General features: G+C 28.2%; 1 protein-coding gene across 4 annotated transcripts in view; it reads left to right on the forward strand.

Annotated features, from left to right (window-relative positions):
- The first annotated feature begins 951 nt into the window (after positions 1 to 951).
- LOC107441775 (dynamin) overlaps positions 952 to 23,849 on the forward strand; it is a 36,085-nt gene continuing 13,187 nt past the window's right edge. For 2 of the 4 annotated variants that reach the window (XM_087165031.1, XM_087165037.1), the window contains exons 1-13: positions 952 to 1,596; positions 4,714 to 4,787; positions 4,901 to 5,050; positions 7,412 to 7,615; positions 9,523 to 9,621; positions 10,123 to 10,231; positions 13,310 to 13,504; positions 15,571 to 15,709; positions 16,362 to 16,429; positions 17,436 to 17,574; positions 18,219 to 18,376; positions 23,428 to 23,491; positions 23,732 to 23,845. In XM_087165031.1, the coding sequence (XP_087021157.1) occupies positions 1,430 to 1,596; positions 4,714 to 4,787; positions 4,901 to 5,050; positions 7,412 to 7,615; positions 9,523 to 9,621; positions 10,123 to 10,231; positions 13,310 to 13,504; positions 15,571 to 15,709; positions 16,362 to 16,429; positions 17,436 to 17,574; positions 18,219 to 18,376; positions 23,428 to 23,491; positions 23,732 to 23,845 (1,680 nt within the window). In that variant the 5' untranslated portion in view covers positions 952 to 1,429. The remainder of the gene's footprint in view (positions 1,597 to 4,713; positions 4,788 to 4,900; positions 5,051 to 7,411; positions 7,616 to 9,522; positions 9,622 to 10,122; positions 10,232 to 13,309; positions 13,505 to 15,570; positions 15,710 to 16,361; positions 16,430 to 17,435; positions 17,575 to 18,218; positions 18,377 to 23,427; positions 23,492 to 23,731; positions 23,846 to 23,849) is intronic. The other 2 variants (XM_087165043.1, XM_087165046.1) reach the window with 1 other exon arrangement.

Raw genomic sequence — 23,849 nt, forward strand, 5'->3', positions numbered from 1 at the left:
TAGGTTTTTTTTACTTACTTGGAGATAAAATTTTGATGGCCACAGATCTCTCTGCATTAGCTAGCGCAACCAGCACAGATCAAGCAGTCCTTCTTTCAGAGTCTTTCTTCTTGACTTAGCGTCCCGCAGTGGACTGATCGTTATAAGACGCGATTCCCAGCAGATCACCGAAGTCAAGCATCACTGGCTGCGGTCAGTGTGCGGGTGGGTGACCACTTGGATCAGTCTGCGTAGGGACCGAGGGTGTGCGGTATTGGTCGTCGTTAAACTGTTCTACCGAAAGTGCTCGACTTCGCATGCAGATCGTCGGGCTACCGAAGCGAGGGTGCCATCCCCTCTGCAGAGGATCAAAATTGTGGTGGTATGTCTTCGGATCAATTCATGGATGTTTCCCAGACCGTCGCCAATTGGGTATAATATGAAAAAAACACAACTACTTCGATTTAGTAGGAACAACATATGACGCAATGCTAAACGAATGGAATTTAGTTGTTGTTTATTTAGTTATTGTTATTAGTAGTTGTTGTTATTTGTTTTAGTTGTTGTTTATTTAGTTGTATTTAGTTTCAATAACTTTTCTTTATAATGCAATAAAATCTGGCGAGCAGCTATTTAAACGATCGAACACTTCGTTTGTTTATTTGTGGCTTGAAGTTAGGCTCGCAGAAAATGCCGTTCATGGGTTAAATTTAGTAGGAACAACACAACCTGTGACGTAGGCTATATTATACCCAATAGCTCATTGTGCAGCTCTAGTGCGACGTAAAATGAACTACTACTACTCTTGACTTTATGCCTATTGTGGTTAGTTTCGGTTCTAAATAATTAGCTTTCCCTAAGCATGGCCAAAACTCAAAAGCAAATTTTTAAAAAATACTACCCCTCCTCCGAATTAATGTGTGAAAATTTATCCATCAAAAGTTGGCAACAGAACAGTGTTGCCAAATTATTACACGAAAAAGACAATTAGTTTTTGTTTTCATTGGTTTTATTTTCTGATATTTTATTAAGGGAATGTTTGTCTTCCTTTATTTTTAATAATCGAAGGGAAGCAGGAAATAAAATTAGTTTAGATAAGTAATACATGCATTGATCAAGCAGGATTGAATTATATGAAATATAATTTTATTAAAAAGAGAGAAAAAAAATCCAAAGCTTGTTGAAGAAAAACTAAGTTTGAAAACCTAACACTACTTCAACTTAATTTTTGTTTAAAAGAAAATTATTAATATCGACTCTTTTCTTCTTTTATGGGCATATATTTTTTCTTTAAAATTATTGTTAGCGCATGCGGATAAGAGCATGTACCAACCACCGAGTGACCATTGATCTTTTCTCCGCCTCCTACAACAGCAGTAATGCGTTAGATATTCACGGTAACAAATGTTTGGTTGTGAATTGCTAATGGGAATCGCTTGACCCAAGCAAAATGAGTACTGGAAACGTTGGTATGGAAGGTTTAATTCCCATAGTAAATAAACTACAGGATGCATTTACTAATCTTGGAGTCAATTTGTCTCTTGATTTGCCACAGATAGCAGTCATCGGGGGTCAGAGCGCAGGCAAAAGTAGTGTTTTGGAAAATTTCGTTGGAAGGTAAGGTTTTTTAGAATTTGATAAGTAAAATATTTAAAAAAAATGTCAACATTCTATTAATTTATAAACTTTAATATTAATGTTCTTATATAGAGCCTCTAAAACTGATCAATTGGTTTGAGAAAACATTTGTATAAAGTTATTTTCTGATTTTCTTTACTTGTACATTAAATTTCAAATGTTAAAAACACTGTTTCTCAATATTACGATTATCATTTATAGGTTTGATTGATTTTCTACCAAGAAATACAAAAGTGTTTAAGTTGAAAACTAGACTTAAAATCTTATATTTACCGCTTGTAGTGATTTTTATTTACAGTTGCTTGTATTATATTTAATTTATAATGAATTATAAATATAATTAATTTAAAAAATTCTGTTTTTAAGCTTTGTTGAAAATATACAAATTTATTGTTTTTTTACTCTATTGTAAAAGTGTTATATATTCAGGTATTATTCATCAATTTAAAAATTGTATAGATGTGTACCTGAGACATAAATTTTTTCATATATTTATAATTTAATTGGCAAATAACTTGAAAAATATGTATTCAGATGCAATTGGAATTATGCCAATAATTTGTTTAGTTCCTTATTACATTCAAGGAAAATTTTATTGATGTAGTTTTTATAATTTAATTCAAACCATATATATTTAATTTATTACACAAACTGTGCTAAGTATTACATGATCATTCCTTTTATTTCTATAAAATTTCATTTTTTTATCATTTCTCAAAACTGCAATTTATTTTCCTGTTTTATTTGTATTCAATGTAAAATTAAAAAGAAATTAAATTATAAAAGATCATAATTTGAAATTGTATCAGACTATTAAAAGTATTGATTATGAAATTACTTTTAAGAAATACTTTTAAAAAAATCTTTATATATTATAATTTAAACTAATATTGTGCCAAAAATTAAAATGCAAAGATACATTAAAAATTTATATTATCAAAATAAAACTTGCCAGGAAGATTTCATTATCAGTTTCTGTATGTAGAAATCCACAAAATTTTGGTGATAACTGGGCAATGGCACATAAGAAACTTCACGGATTTGAAATATATAACTTTTAACGATTTAAGGCAAACCGTTACATATTTTTTTAAAAAAAAAAAAACATTTACATTTACAGAAACATTTTAGCACCTTAGCATGTGTAGTTAGCTAAAACAAGTGCTGATGCGGTAATATCCACAAACTGGCAATTATTCATAATAGTGTATTCAAAGGTATTTTGACAATAAGATTAATTTCATCCTACAGTACAGTGGCGGTGTTTACCACACTACAATTCTTAACCGTCGACCATTAATTCCAGTTTTTTTCATAGTTCCAGCTGGTGGATTTCTTTCATTTAAAAACTAGTTTTCCCCATATTATTCATTGCAAAAAAAATGCATAGCTGAGAAACTTGTAAACCTTGGAGATTCTACTTTTAGAATATTAGAGTAACATGTTGTCTATTGTGAGAATTGAGATCCCATGAAACTGCATTTAAAGATTCCTGGAATGATAAATCCTATAATGCATTGTTTTGAAAAATGAAACTGAAGGCTCTTAAATTTTCAATTTTACCCAACAATTTCAGATTTTGGGATATTTCCATATCATGATCTGTTGAACTAACTACAACTACCAAGGTGCCAATTTGCAATTGGTAAAAAATTAAAAATTTTTGTTTAAAAAAAGCATGTAGAGGTTTTGGCAATTATTCAGCCGTTGATCACAATGCAATCTTCCCTTATATTCTTTAAATTCAATAGCAACCTTCAGATTTTTGACTTAATTAATTTTAATATGATTATATTTTGAATATTTTGGGAAGATTTTCGTATTGTGATCCCCGGCAGGATAATTGTCGAGTCTTGGAAATTTCTGGGGAAACTGAAAAAAAGAAAAAGAGACCACTTGAAAAGTATAACTTGTAGTCATGCCCGGGTAATACTACATGCTTTTTTAAAGCAATTTTCTTGTTTAAAATCTATTTGAAACTATGGCAGTTATAATTGGCATGAAATATCACAATTAAGAAATATCTCCAACTTTTACTAACTTGCTGTGACGAAAAAAAACCCAACTTATTTTGAATTTTTTTTAATGTAAATTTCCGAGGAAGTTAAAGCTAATTTAATAAAGGAAATTTACACCAATAATTGCCAAGATTATAAATAAAAGCTTATAAAATTTTAACAGTATCCACACACCTGGAAAGTCATGAAAAATCATGGAAAGTCTTGCATTTTGGTATTGAACAAAATTTGCCATGTTTTTAACTATTTTTTAAAAAAAATCATGGGAAGTCATGGATTTAGGTGGACGAAAAAATTTATTTTTTAAAATGAAATTACCTCGTCCAATTTTTTGGTGTTCCGAATATCTGAATTTGTAACAAAATCTCCACTCACAGTCATATTTTATTACAATATAAAATGTTTTTATCATGTTCTTTAAAAATTTTGGTGCTCTTTCAAAAAATGTAAGAAAAACCTTTCTAGAGCAAATTATATTTTAAACTTTTGTGATTGCAGAATTATTATTATTTATTTATTTTTATTTTATCAATTTAAAATTCTAGCTGAAGCAACCCAGTCATTGGCAAATTTTTTTTATTCCGAAAGGAGAACAGAAAAATCAGGAGTATTTCTTTCCTTTCTGATGAACAAGAAAAGTATCTTTAGAATATAATTCAGAAAAAAAGAAGAAATTATTTACTCAGCTATTATTATTTCAGTTATTTTATTGCTTCAATTCTTTATTCTGTTTTTTAAATTTAAAATCAATAAATATAAAGATGCACAGTATAACAGTTTTAATTATACCTATCATTTTAATTAATGTTATTATAATGCTTTTTAAATTTATTATTCTTTTTTTCTCGGAGAAAATAGTAACTTCGTTAAGTCATGAAAAGTTCTTGAAATTAGTCATGAAAAGTCATGAAATTGAAAATCTAAAATTTAGCAGATACCCTGAATTTCATGTAAACCTTTGAAATTTTCCTTTAAACCTCTTCTAGCTCTTCTTAAATTATATCTTAAGTGTTTCATATTCCATGTTATAATAATTATCTATCTTTTAACTTAATTAACAAACGAATTTTAATTGCAGGGATTTTCTTCCACGAGGTTCTGGAATTGTTACAAGACGACCTCTAGTATTACAACTAATTAATTCTAACCAAGGTGAATTTTTATTTTCTTTCATTAAATAATATACATGTAAAATTATTTGGATTTTTGTCATAAATTTTAGCATAATGACTTCCTAGTAACTTCAATTTTTTTTTCTTCTCAAGAACTTGGAGAGTTTCTTCATGCTAGAGGTAAAAAATTTACAGACTTTGAAGCGATCCGGAAGGAAATCGAAGAGGAAACGGACCGAATGACTGGTTCTAATAAAGGGATTTCTAATGCTCCTATAAATTTACGAGTATATTCTCCTAATGGTAATTGTATAATAATTTTTTTTAAATATTAATTTATTGTTCAAAAAATCAAATAAGTATTAGTTAAAAAATGTAGCCATTCTGCTATAAAGTCTAAAAATATTAAATTAAAAATAAAAGCACAAGACAATTTTTAGAACAACAGCGAGATGTTAATTTTTTAGAAGATAGTTTTTGGTTTTTGAAGTTTATACTAACCCATTACGGGTTTTTCTATATTTTTTTGCAAGATTATTACTAACCCGTTACGAGAACTTTAATTTCGTTACTGTACTTGTTGTTGTGAAATGAATGTGCTTTTTATAGAACAAAAAACTGTTTCTTAATATAGCTTGATAAGTTACACTGCTTCTTATTGAAATCAGGCTTCAGAAAATAGGGATTTTTCATATTTTAATAAAGTTTTTTTTTTAATTTCAGTATATTTTTAATTATATCAATATTTCTCAAGAATAAACAGATGTATGCATTAAATGCTTTAATTGAAGCAATAAAGAAAAGAGAAAACATTGGAAATAAAAATATGGCTACCGGAGCCGAAGTTTTCAGGGGGTACCAGCTCCGTAAGCCATAGAACAAAACCTTTTCTATTGTAAGAGCCAGACAAATGTCAAAATTTGGTCTTTCAGTACCCCGAAAGTTTTGCTAAAGTCCAGGAAAAGTACAAGAAAAACATAAAATCTAATCAGAAGAGAAATTTCAAACAAAATCTTGAGAATATAATACAAAAATGAAACTGCAAAAGCTCACAGTAAACTGGTCAAACAGTAATTTCATGAAACCAACTCAATATAAAAGAAACATTTGAAATAAAAGAAAACAACGTCCTCTATTAAAATGTGCAGTAGGAAGAAAAAAAAGGATAGAAAAGGTAAAGATTGCATAACGGTAAAGATTGTGTTGATATAATGCTTAACTGGGGCTGCTCAGTCAAGACTTTAATTTCGCCCTGTTAAAAAAAATAATAAACTAATATTCCTCAATCATTTTCCTTACCAAAAATTTAACATTACAATAATTATAAGGAAAATCCTTATTTCTTAAATGGTCTGGATTTTTATAAACAAATTATTGGAATTCCACAAGGTAATTCCTTTTCTGGGGCTTTTGCTAATATTTTTTTAAATTTTTTTGAAATTAATTTTCTTGAGTTTAATGCTTTTAGATATATTGATGATTTGATTTTGTTTAATTCTGATTTTATTTTTAGTATTTTTCCTTGATTTGGTTTTGAAAAAAACTAATGAGAATTACTTAAATGTTGAATATTTAGATTTTAAAATTTATATTGTTGATAAAATTTTTTAAAATTGGTGTTTTTGATGAACGAATGGCTTTTAAATTTAAAGTTATTTTTTTCTGTAACTTTAATACTAATTTGTGCAATAAAATTTTCAAAAATTTGGTTTTTTCTCAATTGTTTAGAGCTAAAAAATTTTGCAATAACGTTGAATGTTTTCAGGAGGCTTTGAATAATTTTTTAAGAAATTTGAGAAATGATGATTTTCCTTATAATTATTATAATGTTAAATTTTTGATTTGGAAAATGATTGAGGAATATTAGTTTATTATATTATTTCTTTTAACAGGGTGAAATTAAAGTCTTGACTGAGCAGCCCCAGTTAAGCATTATATTAATCTGTTATGCAATCTTTACCTTTTCTATCTTCTTTTCCTTCCTACTGCACATTTTAATCGAGGGTGTTGTTTTCTTTTATTTCAAATGTTTCTATTATATTGAGTTGGTTTCATGAAATTGCTGTTTGACCAGTTTACTGTGAGTTTTTGTATTTTCATTTTTGTATTATATTCTCAAGATTTTGTTTGAAATTTCTCTTCTGAATTGATTTTATGTATTTATATTTGTATTTTTCATGTTTTAAAAATATCAATGATTTAAGAAATTAGTTTTTTGAAATGGGTCATTAATGATTTTATTCAAGAAATTTTCCGAATTTTTGATTTGGGCTCGCAATTACCCCTGTGTTTACCCTGATTAAAAGAATAATATTGAAAATATGGACTTATATCAGAAACTCTGACTAAATTTTTAATAATCAGTATTTTTTAAATTATGTTACATTTATTGGTTACTTGTAAGAGAAAAAAACTTTCCATTCAGTAAGTTTAAGCATTTTTATTTGTAATTTTGAATAATAAAATGCACAAATTATAAATTAGGAATTTTTTTGAACAAAAATGTTCAATAAACTTATGTTTTAACAAAAATGAAAACTTACAATAAAATAATAAAACTAAAATATTTTAAAGTAACAAAATACTTTCTATGCTTTTTTGTAATTATAATATGATTTAATTTATAACTTAATTTATTAAATTTTTGTTTTTGTTTCTTTGTAGTTCTGAATTTGACCCTCATAGATTTGCCAGGTATGACAAGGGTGCCAGTTGGGGATCAACCAGCTGATATTGAACAACAAATTAGAGATATGCTTCTAACGTACATCAAGCGGGAAACTTGTCTAATTTTGGCTGTGACTGCAGCTAATCAAGATTTAGCTACATCAGATGCATTGAAGCTTGCAAAAGAAGTTGATCCTGAAGGTTTTTAAAATATTTTTTGCTTTGCTAAACTATTTTTACTGTGTATATGTTTTATGTGCATTAGTAATTGTGGTACTTCATGAAGTGGCTCTCAAAAGTGTTTGTACTCTTATGACTTTCAATGAAACAGGGTTCTATCCATTAATTGAAATGAATATTTCAAAACAGATATTTAATAATGAAATTTATTTTCTGTTTTTATCGAAACAGCATGGGATATTTTAGAAACAAAGCATAAGTTTATTTTTAAGAAATCTATAGTTGAAAAGTAACCAAAACTCGAGCTCCCAAATGTCGTATACTTTTATAAAAGTGTTCACCTATTAGTAAATGTTGCAAATTTTCGTTAAATTAGCATCATGGGTGCAAGTCTTCCGTCTTTCGAAAATGTCCGCGGACAGAAGTAAGACGGAAACAAGACTGACTCGAAGACGGAAATCAGATGTTTTTTTTTCTGTCCTTAAAAATATTTTTTAGGTCTACGTTATTGGTCTACTTTCTTATGTCCTGTTGTTATTTTATCAGAAGACAGATGAATAAATATTTTTTGTACAGTATTTAAACTTGATGTATTATGGTAAAGCTTTCTTAGATAGTTTGCATATTTCGAGGGGGTATTGTGTATGTTAGGTATTTCAGTCAAAAAATTTTCAGTCTTGGCCTTTTTTCCAACTTGCACCCATGATTAGCATTTAGTAGAATATCATGTGGCATCTACAATAGCTTTTAAAAGTCTGTAAATAAATTTAGCTAGTTTTTTTTTCTCTCTTTCTAATTTCTGTATCAGAATTCAGCTTTTCTTTCGCCATTTTACCGTTATGTACCTATAAAGTGACCCCTAATTTTGACGAAACGAGCTAATTTTGACGATGGGGAGAGGGGCGAATAAACGGCACTGAAGAAAGGCAAAGCATCTTTTTTTTAAAAAATCCACTATGTTTGATTAGGCATAATTAAATATGAATCACTAATAAACAAAATAAGGTGAAAATAATTATAGCAAACGGAAGTAAATATAAATTTTAATTAGTAAGTCTAACTTAGCTTTTACAGCAATCCTCTATTTTTAAATCTTGGTAGGATTACGGCACATGCTAATAGGTGAAAAATTAAAATTCAGCGAAAAAAATAAAATGTGAACGACAAAATATTTCAGAAAAAGATAATATATTTATTTACTTTGATCAGAATCCGAAAACCCATTGAAAGAAATAAAGTTATCATCCAAAGTAAGGTTGATGCACTCTTCATTCAGTTTATCAGTAATATCATTGTCTATAGGTCCTATATTAACTTCCGCAAATCGGGAATGGAAAAGTTCATCTTCGCTTTCATCTAATATGTTGGAAATACCACGACGCTTAAATGTGTTTGAAATCGTCTTTTCGGAGACTGTCTCTCACATGGCCGACACAAAACTAATCACATCTTGCCAAATTGGCCTTTTTAAATTCCCTACAAGGGTCTTTTGTTTATTCCTAATGAAGGGCACCCATTCTTTTCTTATTGCACTTATAAAGGGTGCCACGAAACAACTGCTGGTTGCTGAGGGTTTGTGTATAAATAAAAAATAAGTACATTAAAATATAAAGCAATAGATGATAATTTTAATTATTAATTTATCCAAAAACATTTAAGTGTACGATGACTTTTATGAGGTAAAACTTTTGTTTTTGATTATTAATTTTTTAAAAATAAACTTTGTTTTTAAAATATTACATGCAGTTTTGAATGTTTGTTAGAAATGGATTATATATCTTATTATTAAATACTCATTCTGAAATATTCATTTTAACTAATGAATAGAGCCCTATTTCATTGAAAGTCATATATGTATGAACACTTTTGGGAGCCACTAATTAATGTGTATGTGTAATGAGTGCAATATATTTATTTCATTTTTTTAGGCTTACGTACAATTGGTGTCATTACTAAATTGGATCTGATGGATGAGGGAACTGATGCAAAAGATATTTTAGAAAATAAATTACTTCCCTTAAGAAGAGGTAATTTTGATTTACATTCTAAACTTTGAATGTGATCTTGAATTTTCAGATGTTTTTAAACTTGTAGATGTGATTAAATTGTTAAGTAGTTTTAAGTAGCCGAGGAAAAAAATTGTACTTAGAATTAATTTTGTTCAACTTCCAGTAATTGAAATTGTCAAGAAAATAATGCTTGTGTACCTAATTAGGATTTAACTGAAATTATGCATGTTAAATTCTATTAGCTCACTTCAGATTATGCATGTCAAATCCTATAGTTCACATCAAGTTGATGTTATTTTCTCTCAAACTATTTCTGCCAAATATTTTAACAGTATGAAATTTTTTATATTTTTTTATAAAAAAATTATTTAATTATCATTTAAGTTTATTTTTGTATTTCTTTGGTATTTGACTCTAAGCTAATCAGAACATACGAAATGAATAACTGTTGTATATTTTCTAGTTTTTTATACAGACACAAGTTAATAAGTTTTACAAAAATATTATTTAAAATTTTAGGTTATATAGGTGTTGTGAATCGTAGCCAACGTGATATTGAAGGGAAAAAAGATATTAGAGCTGCTCTTGAAGCTGAAAGAAAATTCTTTTTAGGTCACCCAAGTTATAGGTATATATATAATCATGCATATTTTTTAATACCTTTATTTTAATAAACAATATTTAATAAGTAATGAAAATAATTTATTAATTAAATTATGAATACTAAACTTTCATAAATATACATTCTAACATCTTTCTTAAACTTTATTTATCTCTATGAATGTCTTGATTTTAATTATTCTTTTTTGTATATTTAATTTATATAATTACAGATTTATTAAATTTTTTTCCTCTAAATTTCTAAATACATTTTTAATTGCATTGTGTTTTAATCTTCAAAATTGCTATATTATATATTTAAAATTGCTAGCTACTCAGAAACTGATAAAATTCTTTGCTAAACACAAATACTGTTCCCCCCAGCCAAAGTACGGATGAAAATATATTTATTTCTGCAATGTTCAAATTTGGCATCACAAACAAGTAGATTTTTTTTTCACTTCATTTTTTTGACAAAAGGATTGCTTAATGCCACTAAATAAAGTTGCAGGTATGGACCATTGCAAGGAAACCTTACCTTAGTAGCTGTTTTTAGCAATAGTGTATAAATGTAAAATTTTTAGAATTTGATTTGGCATAATAGAGCTTAGTTTTATTTACCTAGGATAATTTTCCATACATGTAAATATTATGCATAGTTTATGCTTGTGTTCTGAGCATATTATTTTTAATTATGTAACAAAGTCTTAATTGTTTTTAGGAATAAATAATTTATTTAATGATAATGTATTTAATAAAATTCATTATTTTAATAATCACATGTAAAATTTTATTAAGCATATTATATTAAATAGCTTTTTGATTTTACTGTATTGTTTTTGTAATTTCGTTTTATGCAATTTTGATCAATTATTTATTCATATAACTGTCTTTTTAATTTAGAAAACATGTTAAATCTGATCTCTGCTGCAATCTAGTTTAACAAGATCATTATTTTATTAATTCCTAGCTATTTTTTAGTTAATTTATACTAATATTTATTTAAAAACTTATTTAAGTCACTTTTCTAGAAATGCGCTCATGCATTTATATGTATTCACCCGAAGATAGTTTTTCTCTATAATTGTAAATGAGGTTTACTATTCTATTATAGTATCCCTGTATCTCTGACTTGACCTTTGTAATGTTCCGTTGATAGAGGATATATTTGTATATATTTGTTTTAAGGTCTAAGAAAACATTATTTGAATAATTTTATATTATTGAATGATAAACATTGTAGAAATGTGTTAAAAATGAGGAACTATTTTGGAGACTATTTTTCATATTTGTAGCAATTAAAGATACTCTTTTTTGAATCCTACAATAGCGATAGTCCTGCTGATTTGACTGACACCCTTTATTTGACTTGTGTGTACCCTTTATTTGTAACCATCTATGTGATGAAAATTTTTTTGACAATTGGAAGGAATATTTAGATCTATTTTAAATGAAATATCAATCATTCTGATATAGTATAAATATTTAATCTTTTTAGGATTTTTACAATATAAAGTTACTAGGAGGCTCCGCCCCCTGCTCGCTGACGCTCGCCAACCCCCGAGAATTGCTACGCAATCCTATGTGGTTCACGCCGTGAACCATGGCTCGCTGCGCTCGCTCGCCAATGAACAAAATGTTCTAGCACAAAGACATAGTATATTATCATCAAAGACATAGTATTGTACTTATGTAGAAGAATTCTATCAATGTTCTTATTGGCTTTTAAAACAGTATATTAGCTATTTAGATTGTACATGGTGAAAAAATCAAAACATTAGCTAAATGAGAAACATATTAGCAAAATAAATTATCAAACATTGCAGTTACTCACCTAAATTCAACTAAATGTGTATAATAAATTAGTTAGTGCTAGAAATTCTGAAAGTTTTAGAAATTTTTTTATTATTTAAAAATATAAACTTTAAACCCTAACTTTTCCTTGTGAGATAATAACCCTCAAAAAGTCAAGAACACAAAAATTTGTTTTATCGCCAAATGAAATATTTTTTGGTGATCAGCATTATTGAAATCAATTTCTATATTAATTAACATTTGTGATAAAGTACATAACATTTTAGAATTAAATAAGGATGTCTTACATACAATAAATTAAAATGCATGGCTGTTAGCATTACCCGAGAAATACCACGTGGAGGTCGCCATGCTGCATTTCTAATCGGGGAGTTTTGATTTTGGCAGTTCCCCTTGCCTACTGCCAATAGAAGTTTCAATTAAATTTTTTCCAAAAAACAGTTTTTTCTGCAAAGCTCTAAGAAATTAACACTTAGCATTTAGAATTTCTTTGAAAACACAATCATAGATTTGGCATCTTGGAGCAATTACTGAAAGGCTGTCAAATGACTTAACTCTTGACAGGCCAACTTTTGTTTTTAGGGCATGAATCTGAATTGAACAACCTGATAATGCTCACTCTGGTTATTGTTTCCGTTTTTAAAAGCGCTATATGTTGAGCCACCTCATGTGACATTTGTAGCAGCAATCATTGGTCGATTTTCTAACGTTGCCATTCGGCGAGTTGTAATGAGGGTTTTTTTTGGTGCCGTGTAAGAGAAATATATATATAGATATTTTAAGATTTATTTAAACTGAAATATCTGTTATGATTCAGTGATATTAATATATCTTGCATTATGGTACTAGTACAGAACGTGTTATAAGTTCCCCAAAACAAGATTTATTGATTGTAAAACAACGGAAAATTATATTTTGACTATATTGTTAATTAACTACAAATATGCGATTGATAATTTCAGTTTATTTAAAAAAAATTTTTTTACTAAATTAATGAATTTTTAATTTGAAATAAAAATTAAGGCAGAAAATGTGAACATTAAATGTAAGTTTTTTTGTGAAGCCTTTTTCTCTATAGTCTGATTTTTAAACCTTCAGAGTAATTTTCTAGCTTTAATTAAAGCTAATTTTATTTTGTTAAAAAGATTAGTATTAAGTTATTATTTATAGGATGTGTGCAAACATAAATCGTAATGTACAAAAATCTTAGATAGTTAAAGGGGAAAAAATCATTCAGCATGTTATAAATAATCTTTTGCCGAATTTTTAAAGTATAATTGAATTGTTAAAGGCATATGGCAGATCGTATGGGGACACCACATCTTCAACAGGTTTTGAATCAGCAATTGACTAATCACATAAGAGATACCCTACCTGCTTTGCGAGATAAGATGCAGCGGCAAATGTTGTCCATGGAGAAAGACGTTGAGGAGTATAAACATTTTCATCCAGATGATCCTTCCCGAAAAACAAAAGCTATGTTACAGTGAGTGATTTTTCAAATATCTTGATTTATTTCATAAGATCATATTTCATCTTCAATCTATCACATTGTTATTGATAAATTTTTTTTTAAAGTAGTAACTATTATGTATAAAGTTAAAAACATAACTGCTTTTTGTAAGAAATTGTAATGTAGAAATTTCGAATATTGGCCCTAACTGATGGTTGCAGTATGTGTGATACAATACCGTAATAGAAACAAGTCATTCCATAGTGACTAACTTAACCTTTATGGATTTTTTGACATGTTAACTTATTTAAATATAAGTGAATAAAAACAATATTGTCCCATTCTTGAATAATATTGATGCAAACACGTGGAAATAGATAGAAGGGGGGTGGATCAAACGTCTTAAAAATTGTAACTGAAATTTGAAATTTGCGTGTTGTAATAACTTATTAAATATATTGGGGTTTGAAAAACCATGTGTAAAAGGCTGAAAATATGATAAATAACAGCCGAAAAAACTATCTTATGATAGTTTTTTTCCGGATTGATAGAATCATCACAAATCAAAGGCATTAAATAGTGATAACTCAAATTTGAATTTCTAACATCCAATTAAACATATCAGTATTTTATAAACCATGTAAAAGGGCAGAAAAAAATGATAAATAACTTCCCTAAAAGCCATCTTTAGACGCTGTGAAACTGCGATAGTATCGTGATGAATCGAACATGTCAAATCGCTCATTGTAACAACATCATATTAAAAATATCAAATTTGAAAAACCATGTGAAAACAGCCAAAAAATGACAACTTTCAAAATGATCATCAAACAACTTGAAATTATAATGGAATCATCACGAATCCAATGTATTAAATAGTGATAACTCAAATTTCGAACGCCGTAATAACAAGATTGATCATGCCCAAAACACTATTTATGACTGTCGAAAAAAAAATTAAAGCTAATGTCTCAGTTTTCCAATTACCGTATTTTGAAGAAAAATGAAGTTTAAAGTCTAATAGAATCCGTCTTAATTACCGCGTGTTAATAAAAACGGAAGTTTTTTTTCAAAAAAAAAAAAAAAAAAAAAAACTGTATGGAGGCTTAAACAAAAATCTTTCTTAATTTTCAAATGAAAAAGTTAACATTAAAGATCTCAATTTAACTTTTTCACTTTGCCGTATTAATAGACAAAAATGACCGTAAAAGAATAACGTTCATTAAAAATGCTCTTTAAAAAATGCTGTCATTATTAAAATGCTGATAAAAAAAAAAGAGGAACGGAATCATTTTTTTTAGTTCTGAAATATAAATTAACCCCCCCCCCCAAATGTCCAGAAATACTTTTCCAAATAATTATACTTTGCTGAATATTCCGCCAACCGAATATGTGGTAAAAGAACCCGATGGATCGAATACTGAATAGTGGCTGAATATTCATTACATTCCTACTAATAACTGCAGGTGTTTGTGAAAGAGATTTTGCAACTCAACATAGAAGAAATATAAAAAGCGAGCATTAGTTGATAATGAACATTCAGATGACCTTTTCTAGATTTTTTTTATGAAAAAAACCCCCTTCCATGTTATCAATGAAGGTGTCAATTGTGGCATGAATTTTGAACATGCTGTAAAATTTTGAGAACTAAATGAATAATAGTTTTTGAATGTTTATTTTGCATTATAAATGTATTAGTTATTGTATTATGTTTGTTTTGAAGTTAACACTTCTATTTTGAATTTCTCTCCTCAGAATAAAAAGGAGTGAAATTACTACAATTTTTATTATTTTGAATTACTCCAAGTGCAGATAAGTGCATAAAGTAAGTTTGAGCTATAAAAAAAGGTATTGCTCAGAATAATTTTTATGTAATCTCAATTTTGCCAAAGCAGTTATGAGAGTTTTAAAAAATTTATATAACTACTTATACCTTAAAGTTTAAAATTTAGTAACTAGATTTAACAGACCACATTTCAATGATTTTTTTTTTATTATTTTCAATTTAAGGTTATAAGTTACCTAAAAAAAGTGAGCCTGGTTTTGACTTTTTTTTTATGTATTTGTCTTATTTAGTTGAGTCTTGTTTATTTTATTAGAATGATTCAACAACTGCAGACAGATTTTGAACGAAATATTGAGGGTTCTGGTAGTGCATCTATCAACACTAGTGAGCTGTCTGGTGGTGCTAGAATTAATCGATTATTTCATGAAAGATTTCCTTTTGAATTAGTGAAGGTATGGGTTTTTTTTTTTTTTAGCTGTATTATCATCTTGCCCAAATTATTAATGTTTTAAAAAGCATTTTTTGAATATTACTTGTATAAATACTTTATGATCACATGTAACAACTCTATACATGTTTAATGGTGTGTTAAATATCCATAGACACATTTATGTATAGTGGATGCTTTTAAAGTATTTCTATTTTTCGTTTATTTGTTTGTGCTACGCTAACAGACAATTATCAGTTCATGAATTAGTAATAAAAAAGTAAAATGTCCCTTATTTTAGAAATTGACAAACACTATTGTCTGAATTCAGATTGTTATATATTATTCATGTCCATTTTGCACTCCATTTTTTAGATAGTTAATTCATTATCGATATCAATGCATGTACGTTTTCAACAGTGCCTTTTTTCTTTTTTTACTAACCACGGTTTCTTGTTAATACTTAATAAATGCATATTCATCATGTAGTAAGAATTATGAATGGAGATCTTGTGCAAGAATATGATTTTAACTAGATTGGGATTATAATTTAAAAGTTGTATGAAGAAATGCCTTGACATTATTATTTTTTTTACTTTTATTATTTCTGAAAAATGCTCTTTGAATATTCCAGAAGAATTTTCAGTTTAAAATCCTAAGTTTTTAATCTATTTCAGATGGAGTTTGATGAAAAAGAATTAAGAAGAGAGATTGCTTTTGCCATTAGAAACATTCATGGCATAAGGTATTATTTTTTAATAAATCTCAATACTATATATATATATATATATATATATATATATATATATATATATATATATATATATATATATATGTGTGTGTGTGTGTGTGTGTGTGTGTGTGTGTGTGTGTGTGTGTGTGTGTGTGTGTGTGTGTGTGTGTGTATGCAGTTTATTATACGAAACAAAAAGTTCCAATTTTAGCTATCTTAGTCATATTTCACTAATACTGAAAATAATCAGACTTGGTTAGTATCTATCTGTTAAGAGATAAACACATGCAAAGTGGTTTAACAAATCAAGAAATACAAAATAGTTATTATTAAAAATAAGAAATTTCAGTGTAGAAACCCATTATTACAGACTGATTAAGCTTTCCTGAATATCTTTTGAATGGCTTTCCCAATTGCTCTGTTTTTTGTTACACATTGCTTATATTTTTATGATCATTTTGTGATATTTCCGTCCCTTTACACTAAGTAATTTGCATGCATAAACAAAAAAATTTTATTTCTCTAACTGTATATTATTATGCTGTAAACAAAAATATCCCCAAATTTTTAAAAATAATCCAAATTTTTAATGGGAGGGGTTAGATGCATTAAATGTGTGTTAATTATTTGTTAGTGTACTCACATATGCCAAACGAGAGTTTGGGATATTATTTAGCCAGTTTCCTTTGTACCAAAATGGTTTTTTAATATTCTTCTCACCATGAAAGTTCTTTACTTATTTATCACAAGTGGTTCAATTGTTAAAAGATTTTTTTTTAAAAAAGTCAGAAATTTCTGTTTTCACACATAAATAAATTTTAAATAATTATTGCTTGCTTGTTTTATAATAAAAAGTTGAATCTGAAATGTTTTACTAACTGTTAAAATAGTATTTCGTTCTCAAAACATTTTCACTGTTAGAACTATTTTTCAAATTATGGGTACTTGGATGTTATTGGCATTTTGTTATCTTTATCTTGATTCTTTCTCTCCTTACTTATTCTTCGATATTTTTTAGAGTTGGCCTTTTTACCCCTGACATGGCTTTTGAAGCCATTGTAAAAAAGCAAATTGCAAAACTAAAGGAACCAGCTTTGAAATGTGTTGATCTTGTCGTTACTGAATTGGGAAATGTTGTGAGAAAGTGCACAGAAAAGGTATTCCCTTATAATTTAATAAAATTTGATTAGCTAGCTAATCAACATTGCTGCTCATTTTGTTAAAACATGTAAGATAAGATGATAATAAAGTATGATAAGATAATGATGATGATATCAGTTAGATAAGATACTGATAAGCTATCAGTACTAATTATTATTTACACAAATAACTTTTTTTTTCTTAAAAAAATAAATAAAAGTTTCTCAACTCATTTAGTTAATAATAAAATTTTAAAATCATGTTAATTTGTAACAAAAATTAAGTGATTCTAATTAAGTTAGAAGAAGCACTTAATGTAAATTTAAAAACTATGTTTTTTTCTTTGTTTCATAAACACCTAATTCTTGCTTTGGAAAAGTAATATTTTTCTTGCAAAGTTGATTACATGAGTAGGATTTTGAAATTATTATTTCACATCATTATAAAGAGTGAACATCTGAAAAAACAATTTTTAAAAATATATATTTTATAATTAAAAACACACAGGCTATTGAATGTCTTTTCTTTTTTTAATTTACAATAGTATAAAATATTTCCTGTTAAACTGCTTTTCCTATTATTGCTACTACTTTTTTGTTTTATTATTGAAAATTTCTCTTAAAAAATTTATTTAACTTATTTATTTGTAACTTTTTCTTAGATGAATAGGTATCCACGCTTGAGAGAAGAAACAGAGAGAATCATTACATGTTTCATCAGAGAGCGAGAGCAGAAGACAAAAGAGCAGCTTATCTTATTAGTTGAGGTGGAATTGGCTTATATGAACACCAATCATGAAGATTTTATTGGCTTTACCAAGTAAATATTTTAAAGGGTTCTAAAATAAGATGCGAAATCTCTCTAACAGTTTGTTATACAATATTTTTAGAGTAATTTATTATGCTTATCCAAATAATTATCCTATATTACAATATAAATCCTCTCCATTTTAATTAAAATCTACATCAGAAATTAAACTATAATAATTTTTAAATGCAGTCAACTATGCTATATAGGCTTTTATTTGTGGATGAAACAAAAAATTTACATGCTTTAAAAGTGGTGGAAAGTTGTATATTTTTTTAGAATTTAAAGCAGAAATAGTTCTTTTTTCAAATTTAGAATAATTGGTGTCTGATTTAAAGACATAGAAAATAACGTTTCAAAATTTTTGGTTTAATAAAAAAGAAATTCCAAAATTTTTATATGAAGAAAAGAATTTACAGAAGTTTTCCCTGTAAAAAAAGTGGTATAGTAAATTTAAAAAAATCTTACAAAACAGAAGAATGCACACAACCTTGATGGACTAAAGTGAAAGAATATTTTTTGTTATGTTAAATGTAACACAAATAACTTTAAGTTAATTTTTTTATTTGTTTGAATTTCTGAAGTTTAAGTGTGACCTTACATTTAGTTTTATTACTATTAATTATTCTGAAATTATTACTGTTTCAGTGTATTTTGATTTTTATTATTTTTAACACATATGCTAGTTTATTCCAGAATTGTGTAAAAAAAAAAACACAAATATGCTTATATATTTACAATTTATTTAAGCATTAGAACTTATAACAAAAAAATTATCAGCTTTGGTTTGACTAGATTTTGCCATTATAACTTCTTAGGAAATTATGTGAAAGGTTAATAATTAATGCCTTGTTACAAAAATTTCTTAACAGCTATTTTGATTAGTTTTACCCATAAAGTTGATGTGGTTTATGGAGAATTGTGTTATATCAATTTATTGCCATTATTGGCTATTTGCTCAGATTTTGTGTAACTCCTCACATGTAGTACCCAATATTAATTCTGGTGTTAATCTCTTATTTGTATTTAATGTCATACAAATTTAAGTTTTAATTATTCCAGTTTAACTCATTTCATAAATTTTTTTTAAATTTTTTTTTGTGCTTGATTTAAAAAGTATTCTATTATCATTGAATAAACATTAACTTTTATTTTTAGTTTAAACAACATTAAATCGGTAAGCTGATCAAATAACATTGCAAATTGTGTATTGCAAAAAACAAAAAAAAAAGATATTTAAATTTCATTCAGTTACATTCACACTTAGCAAATATTTAATGTTCAAACACCGAAATGTGTTGAACACAAAATCTGACAGTGGGGAGGGGAAACAAAGATGACTAAGGTACCTTTAGTTTTGGAACTTGTATTTATCTATAGGAAGAATAAATAAAATGTGAATGGTAGATAAATTGGGTGAAAAAAGATGCAGAGTCTGCAAAACGTCAAAATTTCTTGGAGCCAATTTATGTTATAGAGCAAAAACAGCTTTTTTACTTTTATTAATTAAATTGTATAAAGACAATAATTATTTATAATTTTACTAGGACTATCCTCCCCCGTTTGCTCTCCTCACCAACCCCCATAATTCCTTCTCATTCATCAATATTTTGTTAACATGTTAATCATAACAAAATAGACCATTACTTAGATTTAAGAGCTCTAATCGTCCTGGAAAGAAAATTCACCTAAGAATTACAGATTGGAAGACTATAAGACAAAGAAGAAATAAATGAAATAATTTTACTCATTGACAAGACTTTCAACATTTCAAACCAATCGAGATTTCGAATAGCTTCCTTTTCGAAGATTTTAGACTGTTCCAGAAATCAAAGCTTCTCGAATTCGTGCACTCTAACTTAATCTATATAAGCGGGAAACAAATAATATGCATGTAGTGTGCTCTGTTTATTGGGCTAGTGAGATTCTTGGATAGCGATCATCTGCATTTTGCTGTTGTGGAATCTTAAATTTGTTATTAAGTCAATTGCATTCATAATGAAGAGACAAGCTTCTATTATAAATTTTTTTGCAAAAAAACAGATTGTAAATAAGTCTATTAGCGACAGTACTGAAGTTGGCTGTGGTCCTAAGAATGTTTCTTCTGGTGTCGAAGGTATTGGTACAGTTGATCCACATCCAGCCCCAATTACAGAGGATTTCAACCAGGTAAAAAGAAATATCTATGATATTCGAAACTATTGTCAAAACGATTCTGTTCGTTCTTTAACAAATGAAGAAAAAATTTCGCTTCAGAAAATGTTTGGGAACCTCTACCTACATACAAATTTCCTTCTAATTCCAGTTGTTCTACTTCAACCCATACTAGAACTTTTCAAATGAAATGGTTAGAAGAATTTGAGTGGTTAGCTTATTCTGAAGAAAAATCTGGATCTTTTTGTAAATATTGCATAATATTTTCACCTTCCAATAGTGTAGGAAAAGGAGATCATCAAGTAACAGGGGCATTAGTAACACGGGCATTTAATAATTTAAAAAAAGCTAAGGAAATATTTCGTAAACATGAAAATTGCACTCATAAAACATCAGTTTTGATTGCCGAAGACACAAAATCCATTGTATCAAAAAAAGCCGACAGTGTTATCAATCAAGTCAATGCTCAAAGAAAATTGGATATTGAAAAAAACTGAAAAAGATTGATTCCTATCATACAAACTATAAGATTTTGCGGAAGGCAACAAATAGCAGTGAGAGGTCATCGTGATGGTGGACGAATAGGCCTAGAAGAACCCGAAAAAAATGACGGAAATTTTCGATGATTGCTGAGATACCTTGCTTACATTGGAGATAAAGACCTTAAAGATCAATTAATGAACAGTGATGGGAAGAGTATGTACACCAGTTCTTTTATTCAAAACGAACTCATTGACACGTTTGGTCATTTAATCCAATCTCAAATTGTGACAAATGTCAGGAAGTCTATTTTTTATTCCATTTTAGCAGATGAAACCACTGACATTAGCCAAGTAGAGCAGTTTTCTCTTTGTGTACGTACGGTATGTTGAAGACCAATCATACGAAATTAGAGAAGATTTTTCAACTTTTGTCCCCGTTAATGACGTTACTGGTGCTTGCTTAGCTAACACAGTGTTGGAGACCTTGTCAAGTTTAGGATTTGACTTAAAGAAAATGAGAGGTCAAGGATACGACGGTGCTTCCACGATGAGAGGGCAATTCAGAGGGGTACAAGCTTTTATCAGAGAAAAACTTCCACTGGCCTTGTATACACATTGTTCATCAGTCTAAATTTGTGTTTGTCAGATGCAAAGTAACATCCCTACTATAAGAAATTGCATGGGAGTTATCAAAGAAGTCTGCGGATTTTTCCACAAGTCAGCCAAAAGAACTGAAATCGACGATATCTGACTGCTGTCTTGAACAGAAAAAAAATAAACTTATTTCACTCTGAGAAACATGATGGGTGGATAGGCACGACTCTGTGTTTTTGTTTAAAGATATTTTAGAACCAATCTTTCTCTCTCTTTTGAAAATAGAAGAAGAATCAAGTGACTCAGCTCCTAAGGCACATGCTCTAGGTAGTTCTATCAGTCAATTTCAATTTCTTGTCAATCTTTTTCTTTTGAGCCGCATGCTGTCAACTACACATAACTTATCCGAGACGCTTAAAAAAAAAACATAGATCTTTCTCAAGCCATGGCAAATGTTACAAGCGTCTTAGATCTGCTATCAAAGCAAAGGGCAAATGCTGAAGACAACTTTAAAACCTTGTATGCTGAAGTAAGGGAATTCGCTGAAAAACTAGACATTAAAGAAGAGAATCCAAGAATTTGTCGTCTTCAAACAGCCCGCAACAACGTCCCTTACAGCACAAAGGAAGAGAGCTATCGACGAATTGTTTATGTACCTTACCTTGACGATTTTTGTAATTCCCTGAAGGAACGCTTTCTATCTCACAAGGAAACAGTTGCATCCTTACAACACATACTTCCAGAATTTTGTATAAAACAGATTTCTGTTCTCTGGAAGCTGCTTTCAATTTCTACAAAGACGATTTATCGCATAAAGAGATCGTGAAAAGTGAATTTATGTTATGGAGGGAAAAGTGGAGTGGGGATAAATCTGAAGATCTTCCCAAAACAGCAATTAGTTGTTTAGAAAAATGTGACAAGACTTTCTTCCCTAACATTTATATTGTTTTAAAATTACTAGCAGTTCTGCCTGTTTCTGTTGCGACTGTGGAAAGGAAGCTTCTCAAGTTTAAGAAGACTGAAGTCTTACTTAAGAAACACCACTTCGGAAAATAGACTTAATGGACTTGCATTACTTTCCATCCATAGAGACGTTAAAATAAGCGATGAAGAAGTTCTTGATAAATTTGCAAGTGTACCAAGAAATCTGAACTTTGTTTTGTAAATTTTACTTAAAAAGACAAACTTCTTATATATTAATATATATATATATGTATGTACAGTCGTCAGTCCAAATAAAATCAATTGTTACGTTCAATTTTGTTTACTCATAGTTTATAAGATAAACTTAAAGCATAAAAAAAAAATTCTAACGAGATTGTTTAGTTCCAACACTTAGTTTTTTTAAATAAAATTAAATGTTGCCCCCCCCCAAAAAAAAAAAAATTTTTTTTTTTAACATATATTCGCCACTGGTACAAAGTGTAATGTAACTCAAAAAGTGTGAGAAAAAATTCGCAAAAAAAAAAAAAAAAAAAAACTTGAAATTGTAACAACATTTAAGCAAATTGGAGTTTTGAAAAAGAAACAAACTGTGCATCAAGTTTATAAATAAATATTGTACTTTCATACTAAATTTCAATTCTGTAGTTTCAGTCCTGCGGCTTGTAGAACAGCCTGAGTGGTATCTTTTGGTACAAGTTAACAGTTAATAATTTTGGAGCTAGTTATCAAATATTAAATTTTTTATTCCATTGTACTCTCTGTATATTTTACTATACACCTTGATTTAAATGTAAATTATCTTAAAAAGAAATAATAACTTGCAATACTTATTCAACTTCTTTTGCATAATGTTACATTTTGAACTATTCTTAACAATAATCAATCAAGTAACTTTTCCAGTGCTCAACAAACTGCCGAAGCTAATACTGGCAAAAGAAAACTTGGTAATCAAGTAAGTTATTTTTTTTTTAAGTTTTTTTAGGCTGTTATGTTTTTAAAAATATAAATTTAATTGTAAAAATAAAGAGTTAATACTATACTAGAGTATTAGAACTTCTAAAAATCCATCAAACATCTTAATTTAACCTTCATTTAATCTAATTTTAAATGTTTTGCCCATGCATTGCAGATTATGTTTTAGGTTTTTATGAAATATATATTTATTTCGTGCAAAATTATTTGAATTTTTTAGGTTATACGCAAAGGGTGGATGTGTATTCACAACTTAGGAATAATGAAAGGTGGTTCTCGAGACTATTGGTTCGTGCTTACTTCAGAAACATTGTCATGGTTTAAAGATGAGGAGGTAA

This window comes from Parasteatoda tepidariorum, chromosome 1, assembly GCF_982258835.1.
Source record: "Parasteatoda tepidariorum strain Cologne lab strain chromosome 1, Ptep-v5.0, whole genome shotgun sequence".
NCBI lineage: Eukaryota > Metazoa > Arthropoda > Arachnida > Araneae > Theridiidae > Parasteatoda > Parasteatoda tepidariorum.